Raw genomic sequence first — 14,428 nt, 5'->3', positions numbered from 1 at the left:
TGACGCGCCGGTGCCCGCCGGGAGCCGCCGCGGGAGCCGCCGCTTTGACCCGGTGCTCCCGGTTCCGCTGCCAGTGCCTGCCGGCTCCGGGTCCCGCCGGCTCCGGGCCCCGCCCGCCGCTGCTGCTCCTCGGGCAGGAGACAGAGGGCCCAGGCGCGGCGCGGGCCGGAGCTGCCGCCCTCCCTGTGGGTAGCGGGGCGGTTGCCCCGGCAAAGCCTGGGCCTGCGTGAGGGGGAGTCTGGGGCGGCTGAGGCGCTGGCCGTCTCGCTGGCCGTCTCGCTGGCCGTCTCGCTGGCCGTCTCGCTGGCCGTCTCGCTGGCCGTCTCGCTGGCCGTCTCGCTGGCCGTCTCGCTGGCCGTCTCGCTGGCCGTCTCGCTGGCCGTGGGTCTCCCTGGGAGTCAGGAGTCAGTAATGCCTTTTTTTTTTTTTGTTCTGATGTTGTAGGGCAGGATGGCTTCGGTTGAAAGGGAGACGCTGTCCCAAGATGAACTCCGGAAAAGGCTCTATCAGACTTTTAAGAACCGAGGTGTACTGGACACACTTAAGGTGTGCGTTATTTTCAGCAGGTGCTATGATTCGCTGTATTACTTAACACTGAAAGCAGTGACAGTCATGCTTAATAAATGTGCTTCCCACTCTCCCCAAATGTATTATTTTTGCCACAGCCTAATCTGTGTTCAGCTTTTTTTTTTTTTTTTTTTTTTTTCAGAGGTTCTTTATAAACAGAAGTACTTTTTGTAGTGGATTAATCTCAAGAGTTTTCTTAAGGAAGGTTGAAGGCCTGTATCGGGTCTTTGAAATTTTCCATGCTTGAGAAAAAAGCAGGAAAGAGAGGAGTGAATGAGAATACAGGATTGGGAAGGATCTCTTAGGTCACAGAGTCTGTTTATTACCTACTATAAGTAAGCACGCTATAGGAATTATCTTCCTAAAATATTCCAGTTCTGTTTTAACACTGTTTGAGCTATTTTCTCCCAGTCTGCTCATTCTGGAGAATGTCTTAGAATATGGTTGTGTTCAAGAGTGAAACTTTGTTCTGCTTTGTAGCCTGCATTTATTTATGGTTGCTCTGGCCTTTCTTCTTGGGCTGAAAGTATCCTTCAGTTTAAGTAGCTCTTACTCCTGTTGATGATTTACAGGCAGCAGTCATACCTTTTCTTCAGCGTTCTGGTCCACAATGCTAGGCAAGTCAAGGTGCAGTAGTCTCATTGCCAGTTACCCCAATAGTCCTCTGCATCACTTTGAAGTCTTTCCCCCTTTTTTTTAAAGGGAATAGATCATGACTGTTTTGAGCTTTCCAGGCAAAGTTTAAAATTATATTAATTCTTCCCTATTTTCTGGGAAAGTCTGTGGAAGGCTGTATATATCTCTTTTTGAGGCATGTTATATTTGTAGTGCTAGTCATTGTTTGACTGACACTTCCACATCTTGCTTTTTTGAAGCAATATATCCCTCATGTTATAGCAGAAATTTGTATCAGGCCTTAAATGCTGAAATGTATTTCATGCGGTTTCAGTTTTGCTAGACTTTAAACATCATCATTGCATTTTTTTTTATGATGTCTTGATCTTCCTATGTACATCTCCATGTCACCAGCAGATTTTTTTAGCTTCTGCTTTTTTTGTCAAATTCCTTTAAAAAAAAAAAAAGAAAATCAAGATCTATATTTAAGAATACCATTGCTAATCTTACCTCCAAGAATTGCCTGTTCAGGAAAACTTGTTTCTCCCTCAACATATTCCATACCAAGCTTGCAGTGCTTGAACCATTTCTTGTCTTGTTTGACTTAACTAATAGTTGGCCAGGTGGCATGCTATTTAAGTCTATTTTCCTGCTTTGTTTTCCTCATCTAGAGGATTGCACATTGTATTAAAGCTTTTGTAGCTTTTCTGAGCTGAAGAATTACTACAGTTGGGTTTCTTATGGGTTTCTTATGAATTACTTCTTCTAATGAGAATACTCTCAACTTTCTCATGGTCTGATCTGACTTCTGCTTCTGTTAAGAGGCAGAGTGGATCTGGAGCTACAGGTATGCTGAACAGCCAACATACAACAGCCGATTTCTGCCTTCCTTTCCCATAGTAGGGATGGGGATTTAGCCCCGTGTTTTCTACCTGCACTTTGTCACAAAATGTATAAGAGATTGCTGGGCTCCCTTGTTTTTTGAGACAACGTCATCTCTGTCAAAGTTGTTTGAAAGTAGACAAGTTCAGAAATTAATAAGGAAAATTATTTTTTCAGTTGTCTTTGTTTCTATTGACAGCCTAATTTCTGTAGAAGGCTGTGCTAAAGTGTAAGGCTGGACTGACAATCTAGCTTTGTTAAGTTTTGGTAAGTATTTTGTCCCATTTTTGGTAACACACTACTACTTTAATCAGCTTTGTCACTGTTGCATACCTGCTGTTGAAAGCTTAAAACATTATTTCTGTCGTGATCTCTTAGTACGTTATAAACAATTTGTATAATTATATAATGAAAATTATTACTTATTTCTTTTGCTGGAGGGAGACTTGAATTTTAGAAAAGAATTTTAGATTACTCTTTTTTTCTCTACTGTAACTCATTGAATGCAAATAAATAATAAGAAATGCAGTTTAATTATTATTAGTGCCTGTAGGTTTCTTTCATTAGTACTCTTTTGATTCCCTACAAAATAATTGATATTAAAGACATTGAATTTCCCGTTTATTTTCCCATCTGCTTTTTTGATGGCATTGGCAGCTCCTTGATAGGAGGTTCGGAAGAGGATTAGTGAGTTTTCCAAGTACACCTTAAATTGAGGCCACATCAGGCAGGCTTTATTTAAGCCAGAGAGGAGGGAGATCTAAAAATTAAGCTGGGGGTACTGGAGTGGAGTTTAAGTGAGTTCTTGACTGAGAACAATACTTCTTTTCAGTCCTACGTTTGATACATCTTGAGGGAAAGTCAAAGATCACTGTAGCCACCGTAAGAGTGTTTTGAAGAAAGGCACGGTGTCCTTTCTAAATTTTGCCAAAGGTAGTCTGCCCATTTCTGTTATGTAGGTTGTAATAAAACATGTACAAGTAAAATGAGACTCCCCATGAATTTTGAAAAATAAAATCTCTTGTTGAATAACGTGTAAGCTGAGAATATCATGTCTTTTCTGTATCAGACACAGCTCCGAAACCAGCTAATCCATGAACTAATGCACCCAATTTTAAGTGGAGAACTTCGGCCACAGGCTGTTCCAAGTGATGACTGTTCACTTTTGATCACAGCTTCCAATAGTTTGGTGGCAGATCATCTACAGAGATGTGGCTATGAGTATTCGCTTTCTGTTTTCTTTCCAGAAAGTGGATTTGAGAAGAAGAAGGTAAGTTCAGTAATATACCCCTTCTAAGACTTCCAGGAGCTTTGCTTTCTGGGAGTTGTCACATTCCAACAGAAATGAACACAATCCTCTTTTGTGATAGTGAAATACAAACACAAATACAGCTGATCATGAAAGATTTCCTTATTCAGGGCCATTTTCATGAATACTTTAAATTGGCAATAACGCCACAAGCCTCTCAACCTTGCGCTTGCTTCACCCATAGCCACAGCCTGGCGTGACCATTTGTCAGGCTGTGCGGCAGAGCGCTTGGGGGAACTCATCCCAATTAAAGCTAGCCTCTTGTTTGGCCGTTCAGTTCCCTGAAAGTGTGGTTCATGCTCAGTTTAAGCTCTTCTAACTACAAGCTGTGGGTAAAAAAGGCAGTCCTTGCCCTCTCTGTGAGTATGTGCTACAGTGAAGTTGTTTCCAACTGAAAATGAATTTTTTGACCTAGTGAGTTGTTAGTTGTCATTTGGCTTAGTGAGCTCATCTGATTTATATGATAAATCATGAAAAGAGGCAAGGAAAGTAGCAAGAGCATATATCCAGGGTGAGGGGGAAGTAAACCCATCTATTTTCACAGCTTCAGTTGATCATGAAGCCACATACTGGCTGCCATATGTCTTAGGTAGTGGAGATAAGTAAATGTTGTACTAGAACAGCAGGCTTCTGAAAATGGTTTTACAAGGTGATAAACAGATCTTTCTCAAGTGGAAAACATTCTACGACTGTAAAATAGTGTATTAAATATTTGAAATTATTTTAAATTAGTTAACCTTTTCTAACTTATCTTTTTTTTCCCCCCCCCAAGCTGTGGACTATGCAAGATCTTCTTCAATTAATGAGGATCAATCCAAAATCCAGTCTGTACAAATCACTGGTAAAGTTAGTTTGATCTTGAAAATAAGCTTAAATTTCAGTTGTGATGAAATAGACTGGCTAAAACATCTTTTGTTTCTTACAGACTTCAGGAACTCAGAAGGAGAATAAAGGTACAAGATGTTTATAGATGATGCAGACAAGGATAATTGTGTCAGCTTCATTTTTAAGATGCAAGCAATAGAAATTCAAATTTCTTGAGCGTATGTTGGTATGAAATTATATAGATTCAGTTGAATTTTGAAACTTGCAGTACACCAGGATGATGAATATTATATTTCAGGATTATCCAACTCTTATTTGTGGTGTGGATTAAGTGTTAACATTCACCAACAAAATAAATTACTTGAACATTAGAAATATGAAGAAAATGTGTAATCAGGTATTAAATATAATGTTCTTCAGAAGCTTTTCTCACTAACTTTGGCAAACTCAGATTTTGGTTTGTGTTTATAACTGACTGTATTAGCTTGCATAATTTACTTCAAAAACTAGTTAAAGATTTATTTGACTTTCTGTTGGTTTATATAAGAAATAATTCTTATGTCTGCATGATGAAATCTAGCTGTATTGCATAACCTGAAGTAGCTTGATCTTCAGAGACCCCTGTTGCCTAATGACCTCATAATTAAAGTAGTAATAATCTGCTCTCTCAAATGATATTGAAAGACAGAGAGACATGGATGAAAGGAAAAGTCGTAAAAAGAGAGCTTTTGCAGAATGAGATCAACTGGATTATGCTTATTTTAAAATCTTAATAGTTTACTAGTACAGATTTTTACTTAAATACTTGTTTCTTTCTGTAAATTGAATAGGTTTTCTTGTCCAGTGAAAATAAATTCATTAATTACAGGCTCAAATTCAGTTTTGGTATGAAATCAGATCTAACTAATATATTTGATCTTGATAGGTTTTCTTATGCAGATTTTAATCGAACTTACAGAGCACCATCTAAGTAAGGAAACTCATGACACAGAAACTCAGACAACCTCAGTGCCTCCTTACAGAGCATCTCTTGGTAAGTGCGACCTCTGCAAGCAAGTCTCCCCAAGTATTTTCATATTGGTAAATGGTGCGGATTAATAAATGATATGAGTGGTATTCATTCACCACTTACTCAAATGCAGCCTAAAGTAATAATAAGTAAAGGTCATACCTATCAGTAGTACATTGGTTTTCTAACCTTTCTTAGAATAAGACAAAAGTCCTGTTATGATTTTTTCTTTTTTTTAATCACTCGGATGTTTTCTTAGGCATTTCGCTAAGAACTATTATGTCTTAGATGCAATGTAAATGTTATATGGTGAAATATGTTCTGGAAAACATAAATGCACGCCTCTCTTTCTATGATAGTGTTTCAGTGAAAATTAGGCATAGACTGGGAGTTCTTGAATTATAATATACATGCAGTCAGTAATACAAAAGAACCTAAAATTTGCATGCAAAAGAAAATTCTTGTCCATCCGTGATAAAGAGAATGAATGACTGATACCACAGATAGTCCCTAAACAGCTAAGTGCCTCCTCCTAGGTACATGCTGTGGGGCATAGAGCTGATAAATGGCATTTCTGTGCTGCCTCTGCTTTTGTACTACACGCGTCTTTCTGTGACAGTGCTACTTCAGTAAACTAAGGAACTTCTTACAGAGAGACAGGTTCCTACAGTCCTGGGTAGGATAACTGTGGTGACTGTTTTTAAATTATGATGGATATGTTGCTCTTTTTGTAGCTGAGAAGCTTCAGCTGATTGATGAACAGTTTGCAGACTCTTATCCCCAGCATCAGAAATACAAATCTTTAGAAGTAAAACTTCAGGAATATAGAAAAGAAATAGAGAAGCAGCTTCAAGCAGAAATGTGTCAAAAGGTATAACTCTGGTCATTCATTTTGAGAGAGAGATTTGTTAATTTTGACTTTGCACATTACAGACTTTTAATACTTAAGGTACATTGAAAGAAAAGATCCAATAATGAGTTACATCAAACACAAAGGGCTAGCCAATATCAGTAATCCAATATCAATTGTTAATTTGATGATATAGCATGTATATATTTTTCCATTCCCCTTTTTTGTTAAATGTGCACAGAATGTTAAGCTTTTTATTCCTATATTAATTTATGACATGACTTTTTCTTATTTTGACTGTCTTAATTTGGTAAATTTTATTTGCTCTTTGATTATTTTGTTTTATGGAGAAATGTTTACTCTGCTTAGTCATACTATCCATTTTCCTTCCTAGTTAATATTTTGAAGCTTGAATTTCAATTTCAATATAATGCATAGCAACTGAGGCATGAATTGCTGCTGTGTAGCTTGACAGTTGATTTAATTTTTAAAATCAATGAGAGTTTGCATACTATTTCAAAACATTACACAGAAACACTAAAATTGTAACAGACAATATTATGAATTATTTCTGGGGTTTTTTTCTTCCTATAATTGAAGACAGCTCTTTTAGAGAATTTCCCTTCATTTTAGGAATAAAATCAGAAATTTTTTTTTGTCAGTAATCCATTGATAATTCTTATGTCTGAAAAATGGAGCAGAGAGAATATACTGTAGTTCATTTAAATACAGGTATTTTTTTTTTTCCATAAATTTCTGTCAAGATCAACAGTTTATTTGGACAGAATAATTTAACTAGTTCATTTAAATATGTTTTTTTCAATGAATTTCTGTCAAGATCAATAGTTTATTTGGATATAAAAATGATAATCTGATAGTCAGAATTCTTAGACACACTTTTAAAGCCAATCATCTGCTTTTAAACTGAGGAAATCAGTTTAGTCATGTTTATTCAGCTAGACAAGTAGAAGAATGAAGAGTTAAAACTGCCAATGTATTTTACGTTCATTTTTCATTTAGTCTTTATTCCCCAACAGGCACTGTCTGTTTAGTATGTAAAACATGTTAATTTGTGTGTTGTTAAGTTTGTCTCAGTTTAAGCAAAGCAGTTGCAACAAAGGAGATTGGAATTTTAACCAGATATAAATCACTTCTAAATTCAATTAACTTTACACGCATTCCTTAGCAATGTGACGTGAATTACTGTAAGACATTTCTAATCCAATTTGTGTATGTACAAGTGATGCTGTACTGTCTCACCATTTCCTTAATTTTTCACAAAATTTATGCCCACAGACCTGAATTCCTTGATCAGCCGTTCCTCCTGTGCTTTTTCCCCTCTTTAACCTCATTTTCTGCAGTCTCACAATTTTTCTACTATTCTCTTTTTATTCTTTTGCTCATTTTTTCCTCACGTTTTTTGTCTTGTATGCCTGCTTTCCATTTTCTTCCAAATTTTTATTATAATTCTTTATAACCCCGTTTGTTCTTGCATAAATTGCACTTCACACATTGTATGGAGGCACGTTCCCTATGATTCTTCTGTGCAGTTTCAAGATGCGTACTTTCTTGCTTGTATGCATTTACTTTTTTTTCAGTTGTGCTAAGTCTGTGAATCAGGACTTCTGTTTCTGTAACCCTCTTTATGTGGAGTTACATAATCTGCATTTTTTTACATGTTAGGCACTTCTTTTGTGTCCAGATGAATTTCTGTTGTTCCTGAGCATTCTGCCATTTCTTGCAACACTAGTCAAAAGTCATTCTAGGAAAAAGGGGCAAGAATAGCAACAGTGTCAGAGGACGAGTTAAAGAGTGTGGCTATTAATTGCAAGCAGAGTATCAGTCCTGCAGTTTTTCTTCATAGGCCTCTGTTTTGCTCTTGTCTAAAGCTATTAGTTTTGTACAAGTTCTGCTTTGGGATGCCAGATAAATGCATGAAAACTATGTGAGACATGCAGATAGTATGTGCTGCTAAGATACTTTTATCACAGTAATTTATTTTCATTGAATTATCATACCTCTCCTAACAAGAATTTCTAAGTGAAATGTAGAATTGTCTGAGAAGGGATTGTCTGTGGATTTGATACTTAACCCACTCTTTCTCCTTTATGTAAGCTAGAACAGTTTAAAGAAGTTGAAATAGCAAAGATTAAAATGGAAGAGAAAGTGCAGACCCAGAAAGAAATCTCTGAGCTGCGTCATGAGTTAGAGAGGACACATCAAGCAAAGTCTGAAGCCTTGATTTCTCGTGAAAAGAATGCTATTGAGAGGCTTCAGAAGCAACAAGAGGTAAAGTTCCAAATACTTTTTTCTTAACCTAGTACAAAATGATTTGGTGAGTTGATTGAACTGTTCATTTATCTTTGGGAGATATGCCTTCAGATCTTACTTGGCTTATTAGTGAAAACTTGGAATCTTCTTTTGTTCTCATAAATAGGGGAACGCATTTAGTAGCTGCAAGAATAAGTATGGGTAAGTATCTAAGTAGAGCTGGCTGGAAAAGGAATAGTTTTGCAAGCTAGGATTGAAGGATTTAAATGTAATAAATACTTTTAAATCTGTTTTAATGACTTCTGAATTCAGATCACTGCGATTTTTTTAACAGAAAGTTCACCACAGCTTTCAGTTATACTATAAATTCTTTCTATTGCTAAGAAGGACTCTAAATGGAATATATAGTCTGTATGGTATGGATATGCCCTTTCTTTATGTCATTATATGTTGAATATTATTAATAGCCACTGTCTTTACTGTAAACTAGCATCTTGTTTCTTTTCTTTGAACACTTTTTTGTTGATGAGTTACTCCTTTGGGCTGTTAACTCTTGGTTAATGCTTTGCCAGAGTAGTAACTGTTACTGCACCACACAATAATTTGTATATAGTTCTAAATTGCTTCTCCCAACTCTATTACTTTTCAGTTTTTGGAAGAGTAGTTTGCTTGCCTGTTTGTGTAGCCATTCTCCTGCTGTCTGCAGTAGACCCTCCTATCTAAATAATAGCCATCCACAAATGCTAACCACATTTTTGCTCTGGTATGGTGGGGTTTTGGTTCTTTTTCCCCCTGAGAGCACATGGTATTGGTTAACAAAGTGATGATGCAGGTCTCTTATATAGATTATTATGTACTGGTCTCTACTACTGACCTCCCTTCCAATCTGAAAATGAAACATTTTATCACTATGCTATGAATTTCTTTCATGGATATGTCCTTAGGAGCTTACAAAAAAATAATCTATTTTATGCTATCAATCTTTTCTTCTTTGGATATGAAATTAATTCAGTAATTAAAAAAAAAGACAGATAACTAAACCAACATACCTATCAAGTACTGTGTATGAATATTTGGTTGCTCTTGTCAGCTTCTGCACTCACTGAAATGTATATGCTTCATTTACCTGGGGACTCTGTTAACAGAGAACAGGAGCTCTACTGACTTGAAATATATTTACATTAAAGGTAGAAGGTCCTTTAACCTTTTACGAAGATAACTTTATGCCCAGGAAATATGGCTTGACAAACTGCTCCATGTTTTGCACTAGGTACAGCAGCTAAGTCTTTCAGTACTGTCAAGTGCACATGACTTACAAATTTGATATGAGCACCCATGTGGCAAAATCATTATTTTCTTCTTCTTAGGCAATTACTATTTCTTTGGAGAGAAATAATGCTTTATGTGCTTAAGGACAAGAAAAAAAGCTATTTTTTATTAATAAGAAGATACGTGACTTTTGGTATTAGCATGTTCATCACTTGGAGAATCCCTTTTACAATTTGAGTTCTGTAAGTTGAACTGAAAAAACTGAAAGACTGCTGGTTGATTCAGTTTCAGTTTTATCATGTTTTATCAGGGGTTTTTGGCATTTGTTTTTCCAATTTTGTTTTTATGAAGAACCTACAAAACTATTGTTTATTAAAAACATTCAGATGTTTAAACATGTTTGTTCTGTAATTTTTTTAAAACATTTTTTCCTTTTACATAAGTTTTAGTCAGTGCTATTTCTTAAAAGAAAAGTGTTTACAGGTAGCCAGTCGTGACTCCATCTAAAGCATTTTTACTCAGAGTAAAAGAAGAAAGGGAATTTAAAAGAAAAAATTACAATCAATTCTAGATGTTATTTCAAATTATGATTATATAAATCATATTTATTGGAGTAAGACCAATTCCTGAAGAAGATCCTTGAAAGTTTGAACATGTTAAACAGTAAATACCTGTATAAAGTGTGAAGTAAAACTAGAGGTAATATTTTATGATTCAGATAGAAGCAAAGGAAGTATACGCTCAGAGACAAAGTCTACTGAAAGATATTGAAGTCATAAGGACCAGAGAGGCGGAACTGAAGCAAAGAATTGAGGCATTTGAAGTGTAAGTTGCTGAGGGGCATATACAATATGATGTTATTGTCCTTTTTCTGGAAAGCATGCTTCAAGATGTTGCTGCTTCTATGACACTGAAATAGATTATATATCCCAGAAGTTGTGTTTTGCATTTTGAGCAGTATTGTATACTGTCTCTATTAGCAGGAATACCTCATACCAAATGTCATTTTGGGTTTTTTTTCTATTCCTCCTCATCCAACTAAAACAGTGCAGCATCACTTTGGAGGCAAGGAGCCAGATGTTTGCTTTGAAGTACTTAAATTAAAAAAAAACTCAACAACTTAAAACCCCAAACAACATATTATTTAATCCTAACACTCATGAGGCATGTACATATTTTGCTGCTTTAGACTTGGGGTTTTTTTTATTTGTCCTTAGTAAGATCAGTTTTCTTTCGTTAAATAAAAAAAAAAAAAAAAAAAACAAAACATTTTTGGCCAGGTTTTCCATGCTACTTAATGTCATTACTTTGTCATCTGTTTTTTACAGCAACATGACTATCCCACTCACAAAAACTTGCCTTTTTTTTAACAAGCCAGCAGAGGGTGCTGATAGAGTAGCACGCTCAGCACTACCTCCTCTGAAGGCTTTCTGGTGTGGGAAACTGAGCTAGGGTTATCCCGGGATAGCTGCATAATTGATTGGTACTGGATTTTAAGTAGGGCAATTTAGTTTGTGTCACATCTTTTTGTTCTTAATGAATTACAATGACAGATTCTGATTATAATTTTAAATTGCTAGTCCTCCAAGCAAGCACATTACCCTTTGATGTCTCTAAATGTTATTTTTTTAAAAAACCCAAAAAACTAAAGTTTTGGCCTTGTAACTGGTCATTGTCTGTATAATTATGGATATTTCAGCACTCAGAAACTTCAGGAAGAGAAAAATAAAGCTATTGATGATGCACTTCGACGTCGGGAGGTTGCTGTGAAGAACATAGAGGAGACATATGACCAAAAGCTTAAGACGGAACTCTTAAAGTAAAATTTTCTTTTTTCTCTAATAGGACACATGCTACTTTCTATGAAAACATTTCTATGAGAACAATACATTCTATAGGATTTCTTTTGAAAAGTGTAACAAAGCAAGGACTTTGAAAATGTGCACTTGTTTTTGTTTCAGCTTGAATTCTTATGTTATTGCTTAGCTCTTTGCTAGTAAGACAAAATGTTCTGTCAGGTTCAGAAAAAGCCATATCTGAAAACATTTATAATCTATGTCCCAGTCATGCAAAATGCTGAGCTTTCTTACCTCCTGTAAATTCCAGTAAAATTGAATGGTAGAGTTGGATGACTGCTAGGCTGTGAATAGTGGTGCACCTGGCAGTGCTCAGTGTCTAGCTGGTGGCCGATGATAAGCAGAGAACCCTTGGGGCCAGTTCTGGGACCTGTACCGTCCAACACCTTCATCCATGATCTGGATGTTGACACAGGGCGTCCTCAACAACTTTGAACATGAGGCTTAATTAAGGGGAATGGCTTCCACAACTAATGGCAGAGTTTCAGTTCAGACAGACTTTGATAAGCTTGGGGATTGTGCCAACACAAATCTTAGGAATTTTAACAAGGAGAACTGCAAAGTTCTGCGCTGGGGGCAGAATGTCTCTGTGAAGTAGTATAAATGGGGAAATGGAATTGACCGAGGAGCTGCATTTCTGAAGAGGACCTGGGAGTTACAGTGAATGCCAGATTGACTATGAGCCAGCAGCAGGCTCCAGCAAATAAGGCAAACAGCATGATGGGTGACAATAGCAGCCTGGCCAACAAACTGAGGGAAGTTGTTATCCCCTTCACGTAGTGGCAAAGCTGTGCTAGGAACACCATGCTCAGGTTTAGGCTCCCCAATTCAAGAAAGCCATGAAGAAACTGGAGAGGGCCTAGTAAAGGTCTGTCAAGATAGTTATGGGACTATCAGATGTGACCTCTGAGTTCATGTGGCAGGGGCTGTAAATTGTGTCTTGGGAGATTCAGCTTGGACATGGGGGAAAAACTTTTTACTGGGAGGATGGTGCAACATTGGCAGAGGTCTTCCAGGGAGGTGGTGGAATATACATCCTTTGAGCTTTCCAAGACTTGGCTAAGAAGAGCCACAGCTGACCTGCTCTAGAGTTGGTGATAGTTTTGCTTTTTGAGCAGGTGGTTGAGTGAGGTGATTGGCAGGGCCCCTTCCAACTGTTTCAGTGGCTCTGCAATAATTAATTTTGTCAGTAAATGATTGTGTGATTATAGTTTAGTCTGGGCAAGACTGGAAATTAAACAAATGCAGGTGCATGTGCACACATGCATACTTTGGAATACATAATTCTTTTTACTTCTAGGTACCAGCTTGAATTAAAAGAAGAATACATAGCCAGAACCAATAAAGTTACTGAAGATGAGAAAAAAAATAAAGGTAACCATCTCTCTGAGATTAATAAAGTAGCTGTTTAGAGCTTTAACTAACAGGTATGAAAACACTGTTGTTACTAAACAGTCATGGTGTTCAGTAACAGTGATGTAAGCGACAGAAAAGCCATCAAAATAGATTTTTGAAAACATGTAGCAGGATCCAGTGACAGGTCTGCAACTCCTTGCTGTTCAGAATGCAGCAGGAACCATGAGCTGCTGCTTCACACAGAGGCTGCAAAGCATTTTGCTTTTTCAGTTTGCCATCTCCTGAAGTCCTACTAGCTCATTCATTCTCTAATTGAACTCTGGTACAGTCTGGTACCATAGCCTTGAATGGTTGCCAGTTTCTACATTTATCGTGCACAAGATGTTTAATTGGAGCTTGAGGAAGGAGAGCTGGGACAGATAACGTGTTTAGGCTTTTAAGTTAGGGACGTGTGAAATATATGATGTGCATACGAATTTGATTTACTTAATTCTAAAGGAGTATGCATATGTATATATACACACAGTGTGATTTACTTAATTTTGAAGGAGTGTGTGTGACATTCAGTCATTTTTATGTCTTGAATTAAATTGAATGTGGGGCTTAGCAGCTTAAACCGGTTTTTGCTGATACAGTTTTTTACTGTAATACTCTACTAATTTTAATTCAGCATTTGTAATCCTCCCTGCAGAGAAAGCTATGCTTTTGCGTGAAGAAGCCAGTGCTGTTAATTCAAAAAAGGAGGAACTCAAGCAAGCTGTATCACGCACGAAAGAGCTTGAGGTAATTGTAAACATGAATTTAAAGCTGCTGTATTATAATTAACACATTTGAGGTACATTTAAAAAAAAAGAAAATGTGAAATAAAAATAATGGTTAAGTAGTACAGCAGTTCATAAGCTTCTAAACTGTTCTTTATCTGCAGCTGGATTTGGAGTCAGTGAAGGCCCAGGTTCTGTTGGTAAATAAACAGAACCAGTTGTTGACAGAAAAACTGAAAGAAGTATCAGACTATCCTTTGCTAAAGGAGGAGAAATTGGAGCTCCAAGTACAGAATAAACTACTTAGGCAACAGCTGGATGAGACTCGCAGTGAGAACCAGCATCTTCGAGACAGTAAGTGAATGATTTAGTAATTTCCTTGTTTATGTTTCCCTACAAGTATTTGTTTAGAAATAAATTTTCATTACAATACATTCTTTGTATTATGTATACTAGTAGTTTGCATTAAACCCCAACTAATGTTTGTGTAAAATGAAACAGTCCTTGATATTAAAAGTTTATTTTCTTTAATATGTCTCTATAGTAGAAATCCTGAATTAAGTGGTAGCTATAATAATATTAAGAATACCCCTTTCACCCTTTGAAAAAAGCCATGCAATATTTCTAACCATAGTATTAGTATGGTTAATCATGGTAAAAGAACATTGCATTATTACGTTTAAGTGCTTGCCTGGCTACAGTTATAAAATGCCAAGTAGTTTTAATGTGCATTTGAGATTATGGTAGAGATGTATACCCAGTTACATAAAGTAAAGGTATGTATTTTTCTTCCAGAATAGGACAGTCTGGATCTAGTTCTTAAATGACTACGCCAAGAAAATGTCAGTCCTTTGTAAA

At 36.7% G+C, this 14,428-nt stretch overlaps 1 protein-coding gene across 6 annotated transcripts in view; it reads left to right on the top strand.

Moving 5' to 3' along the window:
• Window positions 1-15: 15 nt before the first annotated feature.
• Window positions 16-14,428, top strand: part of OFD1 (OFD1 centriole and centriolar satellite protein) — a 34,078-nt gene continuing 19,665 nt past the window's right edge. Inside the window, exons 1-13 of one of the 6 annotated variants that reach the window (XM_074858759.1) lie at window positions 16-185; window positions 445-546; window positions 3,134-3,334; window positions 4,146-4,214; window positions 4,299-4,326; window positions 5,124-5,231; window positions 5,942-6,078; window positions 8,173-8,346; window positions 10,316-10,422; window positions 11,297-11,416; window positions 12,754-12,827; window positions 13,501-13,592; window positions 13,735-13,924. In XM_074858759.1, coding sequence (XP_074714860.1) covers window positions 451-546; window positions 3,134-3,334; window positions 4,146-4,214; window positions 4,299-4,326; window positions 5,124-5,231; window positions 5,942-6,078; window positions 8,173-8,346; window positions 10,316-10,422; window positions 11,297-11,416; window positions 12,754-12,827; window positions 13,501-13,592; window positions 13,735-13,924 — 1,396 coding nt within the window. In that variant the 5' untranslated portion in view covers window positions 16-185; window positions 445-450. Of the gene's footprint in view, window positions 186-444; window positions 567-3,133; window positions 3,335-4,145; window positions 4,220-4,298; window positions 4,425-5,123; window positions 5,232-5,941; window positions 6,079-8,172; window positions 8,347-10,315; window positions 10,423-11,296; window positions 11,417-12,753; window positions 12,828-13,500; window positions 13,593-13,734; window positions 13,925-14,428 lie in introns of those variants that run through there. The other 5 variants (XM_074858760.1, XM_074858761.1, XM_074858762.1 and 2 more) reach the window with 5 other exon arrangements.

The sequence above is a fragment of the Strix uralensis genome, chromosome 2, assembly GCF_047716275.1.
Source record: "Strix uralensis isolate ZFMK-TIS-50842 chromosome 2, bStrUra1, whole genome shotgun sequence".
NCBI lineage: Eukaryota > Metazoa > Chordata > Aves > Strigiformes > Strigidae > Strix > Strix uralensis.
Note: the sequence above shows the minus strand (reverse complement) of the source record. Positions and strands in the feature narration are given on the sequence as shown.